Consider the following 25241-nt stretch of genomic DNA (forward strand, 5'->3'; position numbering starts at 1 on the left):
AGCAAGCTTAAAGGTTTTTTTTTGATTCACACTGTGGTCAAACACTGGATTTAGTGCTCAGTTGTGAGCATCATTACCTATAATAAAACCAAACAGAACAGTACAAGCACTTCTAAGTGTACAGTTTTAACACAGCATGCAATGCTCCAAATGTATATTTAGTGTGTTTAAAATGGAATGCAATATTTGATTTTTTTTTTGTTTTTTTTTGTGCAAAATAATGTGTTTTGGAATATGAAAAACTAGTATGTGTGCTGACAGCCATAGCAGTATGATTTATCTGAACTACTAGGTTATTGATATTAATTAGATAATGATATTGATCAAACTGTGATGTTTGTTGTGTTGAAGATATTTCGAAGAATGTTTATGATTACCATTGTCTTCAATTATATACACAAATAAATTAATTAATTAAAAAAAAAAATCAAATGAAAAACTAAAAACGCTGAGACATTTCTCAAAAAATCTTGTTGTACAGAAGAAAGAAAACCAAACAGGTTTGGAACAACATAAGGGTGAGAAAATAATGACAGAATCTTTCATTTTATGTGGTGAAGGGATGTCTTATGGCCCAGTTGTTTTGGCTGATGTCTATTGATGGGAAGCTTCTTGAACGTTCTGTTCCAGATCACACCACAGCATTTAAATCAAATTGAGCTCAGAACTTTGGCCATTTGGCCATTCTAATTTACGCAATTTGAGAATTTTGTTGTTGATTTACTTCTGTGTTTTGGATTGTGGTCATACCGCATGAGTTTTAGATCATGTCCTGACAATCTGCTGTACAACTTAAAATTCATTGGTCCCTCAATGACTGTAGCAGTCCAGACCCTCAGGCATCAGATCAGCTCCACAACCCTCTCCAGACATATGCTTCACAGTTGGGGATGAGATTTTAGTGTTGGTATGCTCTGTTTTTAACAAAACATCCCACTGTGTATATTTAGTAAACAGATAAACTTTGTCTCACTTGCCCACAGAACATTGCTCCAGTAGTGCTCGCAACATCCAGGTGGTCTTTAGCAAACTTAAAATTCAAAACTCTGTTCTTTTGGCGTGCAGTGATTGTTATGATCAGTAGATGGTGTATTTCTGATGGTCTGTTTTACTTTTTTTCACTCATTTATTTTTAAAAATAAATATAATTTAATTAATTCATAAACATCATAGTTTGGGGAGTTACACTACATATTATTTCAAAACCTGAACTTTTGGTTTAACTTGTTCCAGTTTTGCCTGTGTTCTTAGTCAAATATTTTACAATAAGCAGTTTTAGTTTTTCTCCCAAAGAAATAACAATGAAAGATTATGCCAAACTACTAAAAGGGATAGTTGACACAAAAATGAAAATTCTGTCATTAATTACTCTCATTTCGTTCCAAACCCGTAAAACCTTCATTCAACTTCGTTCATCTTCGGAAGTGGTTCAACCATCATTTTATGAAGCTACAAGAATACTTTTTGTGTGCAAAGAAAACACAAAAATAATGACTTCATTTAACAATTTCTTCTCTTCCGTGTCAGCCTTCAACACTTTCACAAGAATACCACAGCGCATGCATGTGGTGCTGCTGATGGAGGAGCTGGCATTCTGATGTAGAACCCGGATGTGCTGCGCCTTGTTTACAAGCAGAGGAATGCACACGTATGCGTTGAGGTACTGTTGTGAATGCGCGTCGAAGACTGACACAGAAGAGAAGATACTGTTGAATAAAGTCATTATTTTTGTTTTCTTTGCACACAAAAAGTGTTCTCGAAGCTTCATAAGATGGACTATTTTAACGATGTCTGTACTACCTTTCTGGGCCTTGAACATGTCAGTTGCGTTGCTGTCTCTATACAGGGTCTGAAAGCTTTCGGATTTCATTAAGAATATCTTAATTTGTGTTCTGAAAATGAACAAAGGTCTTACGGGTTTGGAATGACATGAGGGTGTGTAATTGATGACAGAATTTTAATTTGTGGGTGAAATATCCCTTTAATGTTTTATTTTGGTTAAGAACGACTGGGCTCAAGGAGCATTTTTTATTTATTTATGGGTAACAATTTATTTGGTATAATAATTTGATGGTTCCCCAACAGACATTCTTTCTGACTATAAATAACTTTGCAAGTACGTCAACTTATTCTACCCTAACCTAACAGTCTACTAATACTCTACTAATACTCTAATGAGAGTTAGTTAACATGTAGTTGCAAAGGTACTTATTGTAACCAGAATGTTTGATGAGCCCATCAAAATTAAGTTTTTAAAAGTGTTTTTAAAGGGACTTTAAGAGGTTAATTTTATACACAGTCATACAGACATAGCCAAGGGGCTGACATACTGTAAGTGCAGACAACACCCCAAACACCAGCAGAGGGTGAAACACACCAGCCAAGTTCAGTGAGCAACCCCTGTGGTGTTCAGATACAACAAACAGTGATGGGCCATGTTTCTGGCAGATTTACTACATACCTTTTAGAGAACTTGTACATTAGTGCAAGCTGTCTTCTGATACCCACTAGCATGGCAGCTGATCGGGCGTCCATCCACTGAAAGATCTGCTAAAGCGCTGTATTATGTATGCCAGGCCAGTAGTTGGCGATGTCACTTTGTAAAGAAACTTGTGCATGCCTATAGACCGAACATGTAATGCGCATGATGCCACTGTTTTTACAAATTCACATTTTTTGTAGTTTACACAGAGATGATAATGCTATTTTTTTCAAAGACATGGCATGTTTTCAAAAGTTAGCGTTTTCTGGCCCATAAATGAATGCATAAAAAGTTTTCAGTTTTTAGTTGAAAATGGTGTCACGTAAACATCACCCCATAACTGCAGGAAAACATATTGCATCTTTCTTGCCATGTCCACTGCAAAGATGGCAACATGCAATGCGGTCAGCGGCGGCGCCCTCAGGTGAGGATTGTGAAGTATTGCAGGCAAAACTCCGTCAGCTCTCTGGTCCACAGCTGCACTCCTTGCTGCCACGCGGTGTCCAAACGCACCCCTGTCACATCATGGTACGCTCCAGCTAGAGTGGCCAGGGGTTCTGGAAGAAATTAAAACTACAATAACACTAATACACACTGACAGGCATTTCCAAATGAAAGGTGCTGACATGAAACCACAGTTGTGCTGGTGCATAATTGCGACTGGTTTACAGATGCTTATGCAGTGATGCCACTAGAACGCTGTCAAGATCAATTACTGATAACGTGACCTCACATTGCCAGAGAAAATTAATTAAGCGTGCTCTAGGTTTTAGAAAATAAAGGTATGTTTCCTGTCATTCACCCAGTGCTGCTCAAAGGAAACTGCGCATGTGATTGTAAATAAAATCAGCGGGAACCTGAATGAATGATTAGTGAGAAACAAAACCTGATAGGGCAAACTCACCCCTGAGTTCTTGTTGGACCTGTTGAGATATGAGATGCAGGACATGGAGCGTGTGCGGTAGGCTTTGTGTGAGCACATGTCGGAGCAAGCCAGTGGTCCACGCTTTCCACAGCGCTCCTGCTCTCTGCAGCAGCAGAGTCTCGGCTCGCTGGGTCAGAGACAGCGGCCCTTCACTCAGCTCCAACAGGAACATACTGTCCCCTGCCTAGAAGACAGATAGCATCAGTGTAAACAATGATACTTCGTTAACATGATATTTGATATAGCATCCTTTTTTGTAGATGCAAATATTTCCTAAGTCTAAACAATTGGTCACTTTCAAATGAATTTATGTTTGAAACATTCAGATTGAACAGTATACTTTGTTCCTTTGCATTGAACACTTACAGAGTAAACTCCTGTTTACTCTGAAAACTGAAGCCTGATTTGTTCATGTTCGTGTAGCTGAATGAACAAATGGCACTTCAACTCGCCAAAAGGGGAGGAGCCAACTTCTATATAAATCAGCTCTGAGCGCCATGACGCCTGTTCGCCATAGAAAAGCCACAGCAGCGGAAGAACGCTTCCAACAAGTGCTTCCTATGTGGCAATCCGGCAACAATAGGAGAAAATTTCAGAGCAAATTTCTTGCACATTTCCAGTGAAGTTTTTGCAAATGTCATGCCGTGACTCAGACAGGCATGGTGAGTGTGTCACTTGCCTGGGCAGTGCTCACGCTGAGGGTGTGCTCAAAGGGACAGAGAGCTCTCTCTGCGAGAGCACGAGTCTCACACTGCTTCGTTCGCGGATCGCCTTCTTTCACAAAGGTGGTCCTTCTCAGTCTGCTCTCCCATTTCTTCCCTCTTAGGAGCCTCGGAGGAAGAAACATCGGGGCAGCAGGACTTAAAGGGATAGTTCACCCAAAAATGAAAATTAGCCTGTGTTTTACTCACCCTCAAGGCATCCTAGGCGTGTCTGACATTCCTCTTTCAGACTAACACATTCAGAGTTATATTCGAAATTGTCCTGTCTGTTCCAATCTGTATAATTGCAGTGAATGGTGCCCCTGTTTCTGAATCCAAAAAAAGTGTATCCATCGATCATAAAACTACTCCACACGGCTCCGGGGTGTTAATAAAGGCCTTCTGAAGCGAAACGATGCGCTAGTTTAAGAAAAGTGTTGATTCTTAAACTATAATGTCCAGCTTCCGGTCGCTCAAGCAGGCGAGTTCACGACAAGGCGGTCTAGCATATGACGTAGGCGTAACGAAAGGCGCAACGTAAGATCTAGAATGTACCTGTACCCTAAGTGCCAAGATCGCACCTTTGAGTAGTTCTGAAACCTGAGCTTCAGAAGCCATCCCGATCCAAGAGCAGAAAGGAAGTGGAGAGGGTCAGTTCCCGCCGACGCTGGACTACCCTCAAAGAAGTCTTGAACCCACTCTCCATTCCCCCACTTGGGCGATGGAAGCTCTGTTCAGGCTAGGCCGTCCTTCCCGCACGGCAGGTGCCCATGCAAACTATCACTGTGATCGTGGACACACATACTCAAAAGAGTACCTCTCCACTTCCCACTATCATGAGGGTCAGTTCCCCGCCTCCTTGCGGCAACCTGCCACTCGAAGCTTGGAAGGCCATTCCGGATGCGTCAAGCTGAGTTCTAAAAACCATAGAATGAGGTTACTCACTCCAGTTCACTCGCAGACCACCTTGCTTCAGAGGTATTATCCAAACTTCAGTACGGGAGAACAATACTCACGTTCTCCAGTCTGAAGTGCGAACTCTGCTTGCAAATTGAGCTGTGGAAATGGTCCCTCTAGCGAACAGCGAGTCAGGCTTCTACAACCACTACTTCCTCATTCCCAAGAAAGATGGCGGGCTCAGACCCATTCTTCGATCTCTGGCATCTGAATCATGTGCTTATGAAACAGCCATTGAATATGCAGATCCTCATGCAAATATGCCCAGAGGACCGGTTTTTAACGGTGGATCTGAAAGATGCTTACTTTCACATCCAGATAGACCCCATCACAGATCGTTCTTGAGATTCGCGTTTGAGGGGGAGGCTTAACAATATACAGTCCTACTATTTGGACTGTCCCTGGCCCCACGCACTTTTATGAAGTGCATGTACACGGCTCTTTCTCCTCTGAGACAGATGGGAATCCACATTATGAACTACTTAAAACTGGAAAACTGGCTTGTGTTAGCCAGATCGAAACAGGAACTTATTGCTCACAGAACGGCTTGTGCTAAAAATCAGTTTAGCTGTGAATGCTCTGTCTCCCAGCCATAATGTAGTCTTCCTAAGGACAATTATCTATTCAGCCCAGGCACGGGCATGGATTACTCCAGAACACTCCCTGACAATTCAACGTCTAGCGGCGTCATTCAAACCTGGGACTTCACATCCTCTCAGAGTTTTCCAGAGGATGCTTGGTCTCATGTCAGAGCTTCCTCTGTGATTCTCCTGGGCCTGCTCCATATGCGGCCCCTGCAATATTGGCTCAAAGCCAATGTACCATCCCATGCTTGGTGTCTGGGACGTTTTCACCTCAGGGTAACCCACCGCTGCATCAGAGCTGTGGGCCCTTGGAAAAACTCTCACCTGTTTCAGTCAGGAATCCCTTTGGGACTGACCTCCAAAAGGAAGGTGGTCATGGCAGATGCCTCCAACTCGGTTTGGGGAGCACTGTACAATGGCAGACCGGCATTCGGCTCCTGGTCAGACCTGGAACAATGCTTGCACATCAACTGCCTCGAGACTGGAATCTTTACTAGCCCTAAAAACCTTCCTACTGGCCTTAAAGGGGCACCACGTCCTGGTCCGCTCAGACAACATGACGGTGGAAGCTTTTATAAATCACCAAGGAGGTCTCAGGTCACACTCCCTCTTCAGACTGACTCGACACCTCCTTTTATGGGCACAGGGCAAACTCCTCTCACTGAGAGCAGTTCACGTGCCGGACAGACTGAACCTAGGAGCGGACATGCTATCACCAGGAGAATGGAGGCTACATGCTAAGATGGTTCAGACAATCTGGTTTGTCTTCGAGAGGGCAGAGGTGGACCTCTTCACCTCAGAAGACAACTTTCCCTGCCCAATTACAACGACTGGCCCAGTGCATGCTTGTATGCCTTCCCCCTGATTGCCCTGCTTCCTCAGGTCATTAGACGGATCTGGTAAGTCAGATGCTTGGTGGCCCCACTCTGGAGGAATCAGATGTGGTTCCCAGAGTTGATTCAGCTGCTATCGACATCCCTTGGCTGATACCACTGAGGACATACCTTCTCTCTCAAGTGAGAGGCATGATTAGGCATCCCTGTCCCAAGCTGTGGATTCTTCATGTGTGACCCCTCGACGGGAGTCTGTACAGCTCCCCGCGAGTGTGACTAATACCATTTTGGATGATTGAGCCTGGTCTACAGGATGCATCTACACCCTTAAATTATCAGTATTTTTGACTGGTGTGCAGCACGAAATCTGGATCCATCATTTTGCAATGTGTCATCCGTGTTAACCTTCCTGCAAGAGTTGCTGGATAGGGGGCGCACCCCTTCCACGCTCAAAGCATACGTGGCAGCCATTGCAGCGAATCATGCTCTTGAGCAGTGATCCTAAAATCTGGCTCGCAAGATCCACTTTCCTGCAGAGTTTAACTCCAACCCTATAATCAAACAAACCTACCTGTGATTTTCTAATGAATGTCTACACGATCATTAGAAAACTCAGGTGTGTTTGATTAGGGTAGAGCTAAACTCTGCAGGAAAGTGGATCTAGTGAGCCAGATTTGAGGATCACTGCTCTAGAGGCTGGCCAGTCAGTCAACAAGAACAAACTTGTCGTTAAATTTCTGAGGAGAGCTCGGGGATTGAATCTGCCTCATTCTTATACTGTGATGACCTGGGACTTATCTATAGTCCTCAATGCCCTATGGGCCCTCCATTTGAGAAACTCCATTTGGCCGATTTGTGGCCCCTGTCGCTTAAGACTAGGGTTGGGTATAGTTTGGTTTTTTTTTCGATACCGGTGCCAAATCGATACTTTTAAAACGGTTCCGGTGCCTAAACGGTGCCTGAACCGATACTTATTAAAAAATAAAAAAAATTAAAATTCCCCCAAAAAATTATGGATTGGCCATTAGAACAGAAATAGAATAGAGAGTGCAAATGTTAGAGCGTCAAGTTTTTTAATTAAAAAATACAAGCAGATAAAATTAGAAGTAGCATTAGAATAGAGAGTGCTAGAGTTAGAGGGTCAAATGAAGATGAAAGATATGTGTTTTCAGCCGTTTCTTGAAAATAGTAAGGACTCAGCTGCTTAGATTGAGTTGGGCAGGTTAAAAGTAGCCCAATTCTGTGGAAAAAACGCGGACTTGGCAACCCTGCATCTAACAAGAGCTACCGGAGTCAGCTTTGACTGATCACAGGTCGAGAATAAGGAGAGATGACTGACAAGACCATGTTGGAGTATCTTGTAAGATGTGCTCCCTTCACACAGAGTGCGTGTGATTTGCGAAATCGAAAGTGAAAGTAAACAGCGCAAACGCTCATTCAAAAATATTTAAATATCCCACTTGGGAAAATCAAACCATGGCAACAGTTTAAAAGTAAGCTAGCCCAATTGTGTGGAAAAAACGCGGACTTGGCAACCCTGCATCTAACAAGAGCTACCGGAGTCAGATTTGCCTGATCACAGGTCGAGTGCAAGGAGAGATGACTGACAAGACCATGTTGGAGTATCTTGTAAGATGTGCTCCCTTCACACAGAGTGCGTGTGATTTGCGAAATCGAAAGTGAAAGTAAACAGCGCAAACGCTCATTCAAAAATATTTAAATACACCGCATCCTGAGAGCGGCTCCCTGATGCGCCAAAATATACAATATTAGAATGTTTAAAAGAGTGGACACGAAAATTGCGGGAGCGAAACACATGCTGCGGGAGCAGGTGGCAATGGTCAGAGATTAAGATCTCAAAACAATTCAAAATTATGGTTTTCTATTTAAATATATTTTAAAATATAATTTATTCCTGTAATGGCAAAGCTGAATTTTCAGCAGCCATTACTCAGTCTTCAGTATTACCAAATATGTTACCAAAGCACCAAATATACTGATTTGGTGTTCAAGAAACAATTCTTATTATTATCAAAACACAGTTGTACTGCTTAATATTATTGTGCAAACCATGATACACTTTTATTCAGGATTATTTGATGAAATGAACATTCAAAAAACATCTAGAAATCTTTCATAACATTATACTTTATTCTTCACTTTTACAGTCACTTTTTTATAAATTTGCTGAATAAAGCTGCTGAATAAAAGTTTAATTAAAAATAAATAAATAAATAAAAATAAATAATGATCCCAAACTTTTGAAAGGGTATGTATTTGATTCTAAAATACTCATTACACTTTTTTTCTATATGACTCTTACAAAGCACCCTTTCTTCTCTGCAATAAAAATATTTTAAAGAATGCCATACAATTAAAGTCAGTGGTGTCCAAAACAACCCTGAACCCCACAGATTTTCACTGTATGGATTAAAAAACACTGCAACATTCTTCAAAATATCTTCTTTTTGGTCCACAGAAGAATGAAAGGCATACATGTTTAAACCACATGAGGGTAAGTGATTTTTTCCCCGCTGACCTAACCCTTTAACATAGTCTAAATATGCAGCATGAGAGCCTGTGAGATAAAACAAACCTGTCTTCTGAATGTTAACAGTAGATGCTGAAGTCTCTGAACTCTGTCCAACAGTTTACTCCTTATCCGGGACCCCAGCTGCTGGAGGCGTGCCTGTAAAGATACGGTATCAATCCAGACATGAAAAACAATGTTTTACAAGCTATCTGGCAGATTTATATAATGAAAAAACTTCATAACTCCTTGCTGTTCTCACCTCCGTGGCCCACAGGCATTCCCTGCATCCTTTAGCTTGAAAAAGCAGACTATGATTGGCTGCTCCTACAGAAATAAGGGTAAGGGTCTCATTCTCAATGCCCCGACTGCCTCGCTGAGCCTCCAGGGTAAACCAGTGATGTCCCTCCAAACAGAACACCGCTCTGATATCATCAGACGTTTCTGATGGCAAGTTAAAAGGCAAACAAAGGTTATTCATAAGAATTTATGATAAATAATCACTTGTTACAGCAGAGTTATTAACCCTATAAAGCCAGACATTTTAAATTATAGTCATTAATAAAATCTTTATAAAAAAGTTTCACACTTCATACATCAGGTTTTGTGGCTCATATAGGAGGATATAGTGAGAATTTGGCACTCATGAACAAGGGGAAAAACATCTTAGTTGTATTAATTAGTTTTATGATCAAAGGCTCAAAGTTTTGTTGGGTGGGGGTGAGGGGGGCAAGGCATATGTAACACAATGGTGATTTAGAGACAAATAAACGTTCTTTAAATGTTCCTGATGTATCATACTTGATACTCACATTTTAACATGATTTTTATTTAAAAACAATTCTAGACAATCAAGTAAACCTAAGTTGCTTCAGTTCAGTAAGTGTTTATCTTACTAACAATATAAAAGTTGTTTATGTTTAGTTATTTGTTTATATATATAAAAAAAGATTTCACAGCAAAAAGTCACATGAAACACAACCTGTGTGTTTACAATTATACTAAAAGGCTTTTTCCTTGCTACAAATGCATAAACTATCAATCAGATAACAGGCATGTAGTAGATTGTGTACAATATCAAAGTTGTAATCATGTTGATAATGTTAAGGCCCTAGAAATGTGTGCATCAAATATGATCCATTAGGTTTTTAGGGTTAACTAGCAATCATCACCTGTGTCATATCCAGCAGCAGCTTGAAGGCAGCGTTTTCCCTGCGCCCCCTGCAGCCATAGCATCTCACTGCAATTTAGTTTTGCATGAACCTGGATTGCCACATTCCTGCCTGAAGACAGGGAATTGCAGGCCAATTCCACACTCCAGTTTCCTACCTGCCACTGTAAATCACACACATTTGTTTTTCTATCACGATGAGGAAATTCCATTGGCTTTTACGGTTTTATAGTAAGCTTATGATATTTTCTATGCTCTAGAAATAACAACAACCTCCATCAAAACTTCATGAAATGTTACACTGCTTTATGTAATGATTTGGGTGATTTGGGCAGTGTGAGTACCTCTGTGATCAGTGAGTAGTTGGAGCGCTGACTGCTGCTGATGTTTCTGAGTGACAGTGTGAAGGTGTTGTGCTGAGGGTGTCCGGACACAGACACACGGGTGTGAGTGTACAACAGCTCCTTGCCTGACTTCACTCTGTGAGATCCAGACCAAATTAAAGCCTGTGAGGGGAAAAAAAATGTATCAGTGTTACCTCTGAACTGAATTAAGATTTCTTGTTTTGGCTACTAATATAATTGTAGTGACTACCCAAATTTTGGTTATTGGTAACTCAGTTATTGGTCGCACAAGTTCACCAAAAAATAACCCTGGCACACCTTTAAATAGAATATTTATTAAAGAAATAGCATAATAATAAAAATAAAACTATATGTACTTGAGTGCATACCGTTACACTTTAGAATAGGGAACACATTCACTATTAATTAAAAGTTTTCCCTCAATAAACTGCTAAACGGCTGCTTATTATTTAGGTAGTTGTTAGGTTAAGGTATAGGGTTGGATTAAGGGATCTAAACTATGGTCATGCAAAATAAGGCATTAATATGTGCTTTATAAGAACTAATAAAAGGTCAGTATGCTAATAATATGCATGCTAATAAGTCACTAGTTAATAGTCAGAATCGGTCCTTAAAGTGTTACCGTGCATACTGAATACAACATTTTTGGGCACTTAATTGCATGTTTTTGACAATTAAATGAACATGTATTCATTTACATTTATATTAAATGCAATTAGTTGAACTTAAGAGTGTTTGACCCACTTAAGTAAGAATTAAGTACATCTTTATTTGTAATTTCATAAATACTTCTTAGAAATATAGTTCAAGTGTACTGTTGATTGTACTGACAGCACACTTTATGGTACTGAAATTTGTATGTTGAATTTAAATATATTTGTAATTGCACATTTGTTATGATGAACTTGCTGTTTGTACATAGTAATACATAAAATAACCCAGTTAAAATTACAATCAAGTACTTTACATGTGCTTTAGTATGTTAGTCAACACATCAAAATAAGTGCACTTTTTAAAGAAGATAATTAAAGCAAAATGATTTAAAATGTACTTTAAAGTAAAAACTTTTAATTTGACATTATTACAAAGTGCACTTTTTTAAAAGTGCAGTCTTTAATTACACCTACATGTGGCCTTTTATTTAGTTAATATTATATTATCTGCAAGTACAGTTTTTTAAAAAGCATATTAAGATTTGGAATACACTAGAAGTGCGCTTTCAGTACAATTAAGCACACCTTTTTTTCAACCAGGGAAAAATGTATTATTTACAGACATTCATGTCACTTACTGTAAATCTTTAAAAACGTTTTGTAATGACGTGAGAATAAAGAGCAAAAGAACACTGAATTTTCATATTTGGGTGAACTATCCTTCTACGGTTGATATGTGTGAATGTTAAGTTGTTATAAGCACATTTTAATGTAATGTAATGACAGCGAGTATGTGATCTCACAGGCTGTGGAGGACAGAGGCCGATCTGAACATGGTGTTCAAGACGGTCCCTCAGGTTGGTGTGTATCTGGGTCAGAAGAGAGTGAGATGGACAGGGAGACGGAGAGATGTTTTGGGCCCCCAGCTCCACGAGGAGCATGTGCATTCCTTTTACTCCTCCCTAAACCGCAAACAATAAAGAGAAAGATTAGCTTAGATCCTAAGATACTAAATAAAGGCAGTACGACAAACAAGTTTTCAATTCCTTAAATAATCCACACCTGGTATTTCATGCTTTGTGTTATCCTCTTGTCCTTCTATTTGAGCTCTGCGTTTTGGGAATAGGCCTTCCCCTCCTGAGCCACGGCAACACATCCCTCCATCTCCACTAGGGAGAGCAATGACTGTATCTGACACAATACATACCGTACCAGCAAAATTCAGAGGAGAGATATTCTGTTTGGGGCACAGCGTATGCTGTGTATGTGCAGTTCATTTTTGATATACACTATTGAGTTTGGGTTCAGTAACAGTAATATACTGTATATGTGACCCTGGACCACAAAACCAGTCATAAGGGTCAAGTTTTTTTGAATAAATAAGCTTTCCATTGATGTATGGTTTGTTAGGATAGGACAGTATTTGGTCAAGATACAACTATTTGAAAATCTGGAATCTGAGGGTGCAAAAAAATCTAACTATTGAGAAAATCGCCTTTAAGGTTGTCCAAATGAAGTTCTTAGCAATGCATATTACTAATCAAAAATTAAGTTTTGATATATTTACAGTAGGAAATTAACAAAATATCTTCATGGAACATGATCTTTACTTAATATCGTAATGATTTTTGGCATAAAAGAAAACTCAATCATTTTGACCCATACAATGTATTTTTGGCTATTGCTACAAATATACCCCAGCGACTTAAGACTGCTTTTGTGGTCCAGGGTCACATATTTAGTAAATCAGCATATCAGAATGATTTCTGCCGGATCATGTGACACTAAAGACTGGAGTAATAATGCTGAAAATCCAGCTTTACCATCATATAAATTACATTTTAAAATCTACTGAATAAAAAAAAATGGTTATTTAATATTGTAATAGTATTCCATAATGTTAATGTTTACTATATTTTTGATCATATAAATGCAGCCTTAGTGGTAAGTAGAATAGATTTCTTTAAAAAAACATTAAAATATTGTACCGATCCCAAACCTTTTAAAGGCACTGTATGTAAACCATCTGGACATTGTTGCAAAATAAACTTCAACAATCAGACCTTTCATGACCCTGAAGGGGTTTATTGATAATGACTGTGATATGATAATTACATTATCCCAATTACTGCATGGCTGCTTAGCAAAAAATAAAAAATAATAAACAATTAAAATAATAATAATTAAATAAAAAACAGATGTTAAATATTGATCTGAGTTTGGAGTTTAAATTATTTTACGATGTCAGGATAAAGAGACTGAAAAGTGACTAAGACTATGCTGTGTGGGAAATTATAGTTTAATGGCCATCATATTAAAATATTTGATCACTGAAAGTTAATGTTTACCAGTCAGGATTTATTTACCAAGTAATCCAGGGAGCCATGCCAGTAAGGCATTACTGGTAATAACAGTGTTTGTAAAATAAAGGTGGTGTACCTGTCCTGGTGAGAGAAAGATACAGGCCTGCCCTCTGCAGGCCTTGAAAGCGTGGAGATTATTTAAGACTATAGAGAGCTGTGCACCTGCTTGTTGCGGTTTTGTCTGTCGTCAGGTGCGTGGGACAGGGCATGTATGTGAAAGTGAGTCAATCTTGAGACAAAGGGTTGTTTCTGTTCTAATGAATCCGTTTGTCTGCTCACCAAAGTCCATGAGCCTTGAGCAATGATATTACGCAGCGCCTGAAAATAGTCCCCAGCTAGGTAACTTCCAACATGACCGGCACTAAGTTTGTGTAGTTGGTTATGTTGACGGAAGTTAGCCTATTTTCAGGCGCTGCGTAATATCATTGCGCCTGCTGCACCCATGGTACGGCAGCAAAGTTCCTTGATTACGCTAGAATGAGAGTATAGTTCCTAGCCATATCGTCCTAGAAAATCACAACTTTTCATTTTCCGTCGGTCTTAGTACACGATGTAACTACAGAAGAGTCAAGTTTTAAATAGGAAAAATATCGAAACTCTTTGGTCATTTTTGAGCGAGATGCTAACGGTCTAATCAGATTCAATGATCTATGCTAAGCTACAGCTAAAAGTGCTACCGCCAGACCCGGAGATCGGCTGAATGGATTCAAAAACGGTAAAACTCAACTGTTTAACTCTACGGGAGTTGGAAAATGAGCCTATTTTCAAAAATACTGGAGTGTTCCTTTAAAGTAGTTCAGTGCTATTTTTTTTTAGAGTCATCTGATAAAACTCAAACGGCAGGTACGGATGTAAAGCAGATATGTTGTGGGAGATGTTTGCCAATAGTCCAATGCTACAAAAGACAGCAAAATTGGTTGGATAGTCTACTAATACATGTACAGTTAAAAAAAAAAAAAAGCATAGAATGAATTGCTGTAATTTAGTGATATCTCCAACAAGACTATTCTACCTGGAGGTATTGTGTGACCTTGAAGATCAAATGAGAAAGCTGAACTCTGGGAGTTATAAAAACGGGCTCTGATTCCAATCTACACAAAAATCAGGATGGGTTCAGATGTCCCTCACCATATGATACAAACACAATCCAATGTTCACAGCGATCACTGAACCATTCTTCAAAAGAAGGAAACGCTACCCACGTACCTTCAGTAAGTCTTCCTGGTTTTGCCCAGAGCAGACGGCCAGCAGGCGGCCCGTGTCAATCCCCTCTGTGCAGTTCACCTGTAAAAACAAGCCCCCGTGCCTTCAGTTTGCTTTGCTTGTAGGAGAGGAGTGTGGAATCAGAGGCATTTCCCTTCATCAACATGGGAAATGACCCAGAGTGTAGAAGGGGTTTCTGGGGCAACCATATGGATACTAACACATACTAAACCGATGCTTACTTATTCTTCAACAAGTGATTATTACTCTGTGTTTAAGTGTGATTAAGGTAGGCGTCACAGGTGTTTTCAAAACAAACACAGATCCAAGTTCAACCTATTTGGAGGTTTCAAGACTAATGCACTGCAAAATCTGCTAGTTCAGGAGCTGTCAAATGTTTTGATGCCAAGGACCCTTGTGATCTATGATGATCCCCTTTCCTAAAATATTTTTATAAAAACCATTTTAAACAGTGTGAGAAATATTAAAGGGATAGTTAACCTAAAAATTTATATTCTGTCATAATTTTCTTACCCTCATGTTGTTCCAAACTTGCAAGACTTTCTTTTTTCTGTGTTTTTCAGTGTTTTTTGGTTCATACAGTGGAAGTCAATGGTCACCAAAACGATTTGCTTAATAAACATCGTGTAGAACGCAAAAGAAGATATTTTGAAAAATGTCTCAGTGTTTTGGTCCTTATCAATGATAACCAAGGGCCAGATTTACTAACAGCTTGCGCCAGCGCAAACCGTCTTTTGGCGTTAAAATAGTACTGTCAGGATTTACTAAAGACACGAAGTGAAGAATTAGCGGTGCCATAATTTAAAGGGGTCATCGTATGCCCATTTTCCACAGGTTGATGTGATTTTTAGGGTCTTGATAAAAAGTCCATAACATACTTTGGTTAAAATTTCTCAATGGTAGTGTAAAACAACACCCTTTTTACCTTGTCAAAATCAGCTCTGCAGAAATCAACCCGTTTTTTTTTTTTTTGCATGTTGCTTTAAATGCCAATGAGCTCTGCTCACCCAAGATTCATAAAAACCGCTTATACTCACTTGTGCTGTAAGTGAAGCTGGATCACGAATGATTCGCAACGCATTTAGGTAGATCGGGGGGCGCATTCCCTTCACAAACAAAAGTAATTCACTGCGTCTTTGACGTCACACAGACAAGAAGCTGAGAATGACCTGACTTGAAAAAGGGGATATTATTTTTAGGGATCAAATAAAAACCACTGGGTGGATTTTTATCATTATAGGGTAGACTGCCAACACACATTTATGTTCAAACCACAAGTAAAAGTGAATTTAGCATCCGATGACCCCTTTAACACCCAAAAAAAGCATGTCTTAAAGCAGGCGGTAATTTGAGCTACTCTTGGTAGATTGTGCTGGTCACCATGGAAATGAGATGTTGAGTCTTTGTTCTGTAATGTGCGCACTGTCAGTAAATCACTAGCAGAATTCTGCCCTTTCATCTGTGCTTTTATGGAATTGCTCTCTAATGCTAATTTGCCCTGTTTAATAAATCTGGCCCCAAATGTGTTCTTCTTCAGCATTCTTGAAAATATCTTATTTCGTGTTCCACAGAAGAATGAGGGTGAGTAAATTTTATGTTTAATGTATTATTACATTAAATAATGATAATGCACCATTAGTGAGTATGAAATAAGTTAAGCAGAATGAAAGACTATGATTGTCAAGTTCACAAAAGGAAAATTAGTACCATAAAAACCCCATAAAGTAGTTCATATGACTCATTACTCATTATTCGCTTAAAATTAGTCAGTTCAAATCTGGTGAATTCATTAAAAAACAGCAACTTCTTTGTTTGCATACAGCCAGGAAGTTCAGCTAATTCAACAGCATTGAAGAGGAACAAGGAGGAAAAGAAACTGCACAAACACTTCATTTGTTCTTGTGTGTCAGCTGGTGTCAATGAGATCTGAGCAGAACTATGGGAGCCTTTCAGTGATTCGCAATTACTGAATGACTGTGATTCTCGAACCTGAGATTGTCCAGTAGTTTGTGTGGTGTGGGGTGAACTCTGCTCCAGTGTGGCTGTCAGGCCACTGGCTCCTGCATGCAGCTCCAGTTGGGCACAGACACTGCTGCCATTCCAGTTCACATTCACACCTGCGCTGCTGTTCAAGGGAAGCCCTGCTCCAATAGACAGAGACAGAAACATACTGCATTCCACTACACAGCCATAGCAAGAGTCTGCTAATGCTGCTGAACATACCTGCAGAACGAAGCCAAGGGATAAAGTGAGATAGCTGGAAGACTTCTGCACCCACAATGTGTTAAATTACTGCTGATGTTTACACACAGTGACTCCTCCATAGCAACTAGACATAGTAAAGCACTAAGATCTTCTCCAGACTTCCTCTCATGCTGACGAGTCACTTCCAGTCCATATGCAGCATCATCCACTACTACAGTCAGCTCTCCTGCACCACAAACACACAACATGAGAGTATCAATCACTAACATGTACATTTCAGACAAACACATTCAATTAGATATTGCATTTGGGTTGTAAACTACTATGCCCATTGTGTAATGAAATTAATAAATAAACTTGAATTCTACCCAAATTTTTGGCTTTGTTTTAATTAATCATAAGTCGACCTCTCTAAAAGATACTGAACTTTCTAAAACTGAACTTTTTTCACTGAAAAGTTAATTTGCACACTGAGTAAATGATCTTGGATTTACCTTCAGTTAGACCCTTTGACTGAGTTAGTACTCCAACCAGACTAGCTGAATTAGGTAAAGCAGCGAGATCTTGTATTGAATTGAAAATATCTGCTGAAAGAGATAGCTGCGATTTTTGATCATGCGGTAGAGTTCCACTTAAGTGAGCACTAAATGTCTCTTCTTTCTTTTTTACTGTACACTGCAAGAAAAGACTAGAGAGAGGAAAAAAAAAATTATAGGTAATATAAAGAAAGAAATTATGAGTTAACATGTCTTACAATAAGACATAACTGCTGTTATCAGTTTACCTTTCTGAAGAAGAATTAGCAGCTAAATGAATCTGACCATCAGAAATGGCCCCTGGGAATAAGGTCTGATGAAAGCCAGCATGGACACACACAGTATTGATACCCTTTGCCACCTTGTTGTCTAGATTAAAGTGAAGTGTTGCATTTTTTTCATTTGACTTCAGATTGATAGAACTGCCAATGTTTCCAAGAGGAGATACTGTTATTGCTGCATTAGCCTGGAACGTCATGAAAAATAAGAAAAACACTCAATATCAGCCCATAGCATTATTAACAAAACTCAGAATTAAGAAATATGTCATTAATTACTCGCAAAATGTCACTTTTAAGGTATTTACATGGTAGTTCTTGTCGTCAATGGCTACTTTCCCTTCAGAATGATATTCAAACTCACTGTTGTTCCTGTGACTCCTGAGCAACTCAATAACTAGGCTGACAGAGGTCGGGAAATCCGTCTGAAAAAGACTCTTAATTTAATTCCACCTAAAAATTGTAAATGTACAACACATCAATGCTGTGAAGAATTTGACACCCTTCATCTGAATTTGACTATCTGAATAATAAATACTTTTATGTATTCATGTGTTTTGGTTGAAGATCCAATGATGTTCAGTGTAAAGATATGCAAGAACACAGAAGATCAGAAGGGAGTAAACACTTTTTCACAGCAGTGTACTGTATATTGCCATGGCAAACTGTATGCAGGTATTTTACATGAAGGTAAACTAGAACACAGTACAATCAACTGCTAAACACTTGCTAACTTGATTACAAAGGTTAGAGGAAAGTAAAAGTAAAAATAAAGTGTACATCATTGTTTACCTGAAACATTTGGGACAGGTTGGCTTTCATTGTAACATCTTGATGAGATGTAGTTAGGTCATGAAGTTGTACTTGACCAAAGGCTGTAAGTATTTCATCCTTTCCGGTCCACAACCTGCCCTTAATTTCATGAGCAGTCTTCACAGAGAGGTTTGACAGGAGCAAAGACAAAATATGGACCCACTTTAAAATTATGATCCTATATTAGATTTAAAATGACACTCGCTGTACAATAGTTAGAGTAATGTGGCACTGCTCTGAGATACATCAAATATTTCTGCTAGTTTACCTGGTGGTTTTGGACAGTAACACAGATCTTTGAGTCTTGGGGAATTCTGTCAGTGCTGAAAGACTGGACTATTGAGGAGCACACCTAAAATAAACCACATTATACAACTGTTAGCTTTGTTCTGTTTTATGAGTCTGTCAATGGATCATTCATTCAAACGATTTGTTCAAAAACACTGAAATGAAACAAGTGTCTGGGTCAGTAATGTGTTTAGGCACCACGCAAACCCCCATGGAACACAATCTCTACTGAGGCGGAAGCTAATTTTGCTCATTTTCGTGATTGTGTTCCACTGTATTTTTGAGTGAGTCACTGAATCATTCACTCAACCATTTGTTTAATCAACACTGAATCATTCAGGAATGGAACAAGTGACCATCTTTATGAACGAGCCATTGAATCATTCAAACACGACTGATATGTTCAGAAAAGAAAAGTGATTGTATTTATGAGTGAGTCACTGAATCACTCACTCAACCATTCAAACAAATTAGTCGTTCAGGAACACTGCTACTGTGTTTTGTTTGGAGAAGCGGAACTGTTGATTCTGGTTTGGTTTTATGTGGAATTATTTTTATTGCTACAGCATATATGTACTCTTATAGCAATGTTTATTGAACTGTTGTATAAAAATACATCTAAGCATTGTGTGTATGGCCCTAGCATTTACATTCAATTTCAATTAACAAAGCTAGCCAGTAAGCTCACATACTCTGAATAACTGCCAGTTTAATTCTTGGGTAAAAGACTTGGGTGAAATAAGAGTATAAATACTGTACAGTATGTTGATTTTAGACTCACATATGGTTGATGTGGCTGGAAACCCAGAGTAAGGATGTGAATGGCCTTTTTGTTTCCATGGACAAGAACCTTTCACTCCAAAGTGTAAGCTTTCTGATGTAGATCACTTGTGAATGTCTCCTGTAGCATGAGACTCTGAGGGAGAAACTTGAATGGTTGTATGTTGGAAGAAGCAAACATAACTAAGCATGCTTATGGATATTGAGTAAAATAGCACTGTGGATAAAGTCATTATGTTCCTACTGCTGTCACCATTATCATTACTATACGTAGTCATTTTCATATTCCAGACACACCTGAAGTTTAGCTTCCATCTTTTCTGATAAACCTTCCTTTCCTTCCGTATCTCCTCTATGGCACCCTCCATCTGTAACTCTGCATAAGGGATTTGAGATCCGACAGGGTCATTGTCATCATTAAAAGCCTCTTCTTTAGCTTCTGCTCAAAATGAAAAAAAAACAGTGAAGTCCAGAATGGCTAACTTTCATGCAAGCATTAGATCCAAAGATTTGGACCAGTACACATTTTTTGACATATTTAAACTGCAAAGAGCAGATAACTCATTTTCTGTTACCTTATCCAGAGTACTGACAACTGCAGAAATATTGAGGTCCTGCTTGCCATAGCCTGCACTTATTTCCAGAGTCTTCACTTGTTTGCCATTGATTATGTAGATTTGCCCATGCAATGCTGGTGTCCAGGCTGTGCTGATGGAGTATGAAGCTTTAACTCCACGCTTGTCCAACATGTTCCATCCACCAACCTTCAATGACACCATTACACTTAAGATCATTCACTTATCCTGAAGTTTCTCCAGGGGACGATATGAACAAATTTACAGCTAAACAGGGCTAGGAATGAGGTACCTTGGGAGAAATACTTAAACTCGAAGTGAGAGGTGATAGAAAGTACTGTATTCACACCTTAATATAACTGACAGTTGGTGTAAAAAGGTGTAGCTGGCCTTGTCGTTCTTTGCCTCTATCCTTGTAGAAACCCTCCAGCTTAGGATGTTCACCAGTTTCCGTGTGGTGACCTCAGAGCTGAACTGCATGATGCCACGCTGGGGCTGAGTTAGTTTTTGAACTATGTACACATAGAGCCAGGGGGTATCCATGTTGAATGAACCTGTGAACATAATGAATGAAGTACAGTTTTACATGAACTAGAATATTAACAAGAACTGTAGAAATTCATGGCATTCCTTTCAAATAAAATCTATGGGGATGCACTGCTATCAAATTCAGGACAATGATAAGCCGATAATTATTGTTATATCTAATAACTGATAAATGGCAGATACAAAATTCTTTACTGTTTTGTCTAAATCAAAGCCCCCAACCCATATAGGCTGAGATATATATGGTGTTTTTATGTTTATGTTTATCTGCTGTAATTATGACAAATTTGCTTGTTTCTAAACTTTATTAACAGAAACTGGGAGAACTGATTAATGTACCATGATTTTTTATTTTCAAAAAGTAATTTCACAAGTTTTAAGAATTGAAAGTGAAAGTGACGTGACATGTGGCCAAGTATGGTGACCCATACTTGGAATTAGTGCTCTGCATTTAACCCATCCAAAGTGCACACACACAGCAGTGAACACACACACACTGTGAACACAGCCAGAGCAGTGGGCAGCCATTTATGCTGTGGCACCCGGGGAGCAGTTGGGGGTTCAGTGCCTTGCTCAAGGGCACCTCAGTCATGGTATTGAAGGTGGAAGAGAGCGCTGTACATTCACTCCCCCCACCTACAATCCCTGCCGGTACGAGACTCGAACCCACAACCTTTGGGTTACGAGTCCGACTCTCTAACCATTAGGCCACAAATTCCCCTGCTTTGCATGTTCTTCAATGAAAAGAAAAATGTTGAGAGGGGGAAAATATTATTTCAATTATTTATCTTGATTTTGTGTTATTAATGAGAATGTATTAAATTGAAATACTTTTAAGTTATTCTACACCCCCTTGGAAGTGTGCTGAGGCCCCCTAGTGGGCCCCTGCCCCCCTGGTTGATAATCACTGCTCTAAATAAAGCAAAACTAAAATACTAAAAGCTATATTCAATAACATTAAAAGCTACAAGTGAATTTAAGCATTACAAAATTATAATGTAAAATAAGAAATATGGATATTAATTTTGGGATTTGCTAAAGATTACATTTAAAAGTGCAATTCATTATAAGTATTTAGATTAACTAGATTAATTTTAGGTGAACTTTCCCTTTTCTTTTTTTTTTTTTTTAAGTAAATGAACATGCACAGTTAAAAATCCAATGTTGACCAATATGACAAATGAAAAAATAAATCTCTAATATTGGCAGATAATAGATATGGTACCGATATACTGTCTCTATCTAAAATCTACAACTTCACAAATGAGAGTTTGATTCTGGTTGGAATATATAATGGAAAATATACTTACACACCTTCCCACTTTTGAAGGGAGGTCTTTGTTGACACGTCCTTCCAGTGGACACCAGCTACCAGAGGCATCTGATTGTTGTAGTTGATTTTCAGGTGGGTGCTGCTCTCAGATTTTTGCTTCTTGAAACAAGAGCGCAGAAGCTGAGTTCTGTAATTCAGTCCTCTGTCTAGAAGTCGCAGGCTGAGCTGGAAAAGGCAATATACATTAATATGGTACATAATCAAAATCAAGACCACAGTCTGAACATCTGACAATATGGGAGAACACATCTGATGTACATAGTCTAGATTCAGTCTGAATGTTTTAGTAAAGCTGAACCTCCACAGCATAACTGGTGAGGCTGGGTCCAGACTGGTTTCTGAGCGACTGATTGAAGAGGATCCTGTGTTTGTTGCTGCTCTGGTTCCACTGCTTTCCAACGCTTACATCAAGTGATGACTGGATGTTGATTGGGCTCCGTTCATGTTTAAGGTGAATCTGTTGGTGGAAACAATCCACTAATCAGAAGGTTGCCATATCTGTTATCATAAACCATGTTATGTGCATTACAGTGCAAAAAACCAATTGGGAATCAGTACTAGAATCAACTGCAGAAAGCGTTTTAAACCTGTGAAACCAAAGAGTACATTTGTATTTGTGAGACAATAAATTTGACCTTGTGGTTTATGTTGATGAAATGGGAACAGTGCAGTTCATGTGCTGCTGTTATACGGTACGTCTGGACTGGGTCAGACTCGCTGTGGAGGTTCTGGGTCATGTGACATTCCTGCATGTTCTGTGAATCCTCTGAAAAAATAAATAAATGAATGAACAGTCTGTTGCATTGTCTTAAAAATTTTATGTTATTTGTAGAAATTACTTACCTTGTACACCATACCTGACCCTCACAGCAGAGCTCCACTCTGGGCCCCTTTGCTTCAGTAACCCAAGAGCTCTGATGCTGACAGCGCTTGGCAACAGAAACCCAGCATCTATAGAATAATGTCTCTGGCCATCTTCCAGACTTCTCTCCAACTGCACTGTGAAAAGAAGCAGAACATAAAAAGCTGGCTGCAAATCATCACATCACAATAAATCTATCTATCTGTCTGTCTGTCTGTCTGTCTGTCTTCATTCTTATTTCTGAAAAAACATGTATGTGATGGAAAGTTTTTATTGATTTTTATGCAATAATCCAAAAATTATGCAATATTTTTTCAAGATGCTGGGCTATGTAATCAATTCCAGTTTTTTACAATTGCTAGGACACGTTTCTCGATACCTGCTACTTGTTGTTAGTGTTTTTTAGGTCAGTGTTTTATGAGTGACAAAGTGTGTATAAAATAAAATGTATTTTATGTATATGTGTAACATAAAATATACATTTTATGTTGTTTGAAATAAACTCACATGTTTTAGGAGTGCAAGTGCTCTTCTCCTTGAGATTTCTTGTAGCTATGAGCTCTTCCTTACTGTCCCCACTAACACGAAACATTCTGGAGCTTTTTTGTGTAGACGATCAAGTGGTAATTTTACAACTGTTTATAGGTTAGTCACAAATAAAAGTGTCTACATTCAAGAAAATTATTGTTCTTTTTCAGCATTTAAACACAAGTTCTTAGAAATGTACTCTTTGTATTTTCTTAGTTTCTTATGGTTTAAAAAAATATTGTATACGTCTTTCCAGAATTAAATTTAAGTACAATGTTCTGTGGTGCAACCACCACATAAGTAATAACATATTTTCATTGCATAATAAATACATGTAAGTGTATACATTTTAGTCATTATTTTCTAAATTGAAATAAAATTTGTACAAATTTCATGAATAATTACTCTTAAATTCATAAAGTACATTTGAGTTTTAGGGAGTTGCACTAGATGACATTTTATATAATTGATATAACTGATATAACATCCTGTTTCTGACTTGTTCTGAATTGTAGTCACACCACATGACAGGAGAAATGTTTTTCAAATATTAATAAACAGAAGCAGCTTTGAATTTTTTTTTACTTTCTTTTTTTTCTCCATTATGATATCAGGACATTTGGACCTTTATTTCTCCCAAATAACATATCAAAATTAATTTATATATTCGAAAGAACATGTAAATAATGTTCATACTTGAAGGTCAGTACATCTGGAGTACTGAGAACCACCTTCAGGCTCTGTCCATGGTGTAGATATACAGCTCCATCCAAACTGGTGAAGGTTTTGAGTTGAGAGACCCACTCTAATCCCACACGACCAAACGCTCCATCCACTCCAGCTCTCACAGAGATGGCGACCAGTGCACTGTGTAAAAGCACAAACAGGAGATGACTTGCCATCATGACTTCAACCTGACAGCACACTGCCGTTTTCAAAACTTCATCAGACATACTTTGGTTTGACATAGCCAGCCAGTGAGAAATGCGACCAATTCTTGTAATTAGCGATGCCTTTAAGTCTGAGGGAGAACAGAGTGGACATGTTGATGCTTAGCCTTATGGGTAATCCAGAGAGAGATGGTAAAACCAGTTCCTCTGCCAGAACAATTGGCCTTTGGCTGATTTTAATCTCCTGACCCTGGGAAAATGAAAGATATTAAAACTATTATAGTATTTACAACATAAAAGTGAAAAATATACTACAGACATATTACAGTTTTTCTCAGTCGCTTTGGTGCATTTCTCACATCACTATTTACATTTGCACAACAGTTAATGCAGTTCTCAAAACAATTAGTACAAATGCCATCGATCGACCCTGCCAGTGTTTGACCACTTCTCTTGTGACATAAAGCTTTCGCCCCTGTGATTCTGTCTGCCGATCGTTGACCTACGCTAGTCCTAGGACTATTCTTGTGTTTTGCCCGCCATATACCTGTTTGCCATCGATCGACCCTGCCATAGAGAGTTTTTCTGCGATGGCATAAATCAACCTCTTAAGTCTAAACTTAGACACGAGGGTCCACGTTCCTCACTCACTCAGTTAATGGATTATGCCTTGTTGACGGTTGGATCTTTGTTTACTGTGGGTGTCGTGGAGGAAGAACGCGACACAGTGTCTGTGACTGAAGTGGCGGCTGTACCAGAGCACGCTCACAAAATGGCGGCGACAGCGGGGCCTGATCGCCAAATGGCGGACACAAAAAC

General features: G+C 38.9%; 1 protein-coding gene across 1 annotated transcript in view; it reads right to left on the reverse strand.

The window, feature by feature from the left end:
• The window catches only part of LOC107681693 (uncharacterized), a 30557-nt gene extending 7663 nt beyond the window's left edge, over nt 1-22894 (reverse strand). Inside the window, 29 exon segments of the mRNA XM_074186982.1 lie at nt 2462-2550; nt 2835-2935; nt 2938-3039; nt 3387-3591; nt 9079-9171; nt 9275-9456; nt 10185-10347; nt 10528-10689; nt 12005-12163; nt 12264-12392; nt 14569-14655; nt 14771-14848; nt 16778-16932; nt 17012-17049; nt 17051-17219; nt 17488-17681; nt 17778-17995; nt 18116-18232; nt 18600-18737; nt 18889-18972; nt 19690-19871; nt 19984-20076; nt 20079-20127; nt 20264-20452; nt 20613-20698; nt 20701-20817; nt 22124-22307; nt 22441-22599; nt 22778-22894. Coding sequence (XP_074043083.1) covers nt 2462-2550; nt 2835-2935; nt 2938-3039; nt 3387-3591; nt 9079-9171; nt 9275-9456; nt 10185-10347; nt 10528-10689; nt 12005-12163; nt 12264-12392; nt 14569-14655; nt 14771-14848; nt 16778-16932; nt 17012-17049; nt 17051-17219; nt 17488-17681; nt 17778-17995; nt 18116-18232; nt 18600-18737; nt 18889-18972; nt 19690-19871; nt 19984-20076; nt 20079-20127; nt 20264-20452; nt 20613-20698; nt 20701-20817; nt 22124-22307; nt 22441-22599; nt 22778-22894 — 3839 coding nt within the window.
• Nucleotides 22895-25241: the final 2347 nt, after the last annotated feature.

Source organism: Sinocyclocheilus anshuiensis, unplaced genomic scaffold (genome assembly GCF_001515605.1).
Source record: "Sinocyclocheilus anshuiensis isolate Anshui unplaced genomic scaffold, SAMN03320099.WGS_v1.1 scaffold436, whole genome shotgun sequence".
Classification (NCBI taxonomy): Eukaryota; Metazoa; Chordata; class Actinopteri; order Cypriniformes; family Cyprinidae; genus Sinocyclocheilus; species Sinocyclocheilus anshuiensis.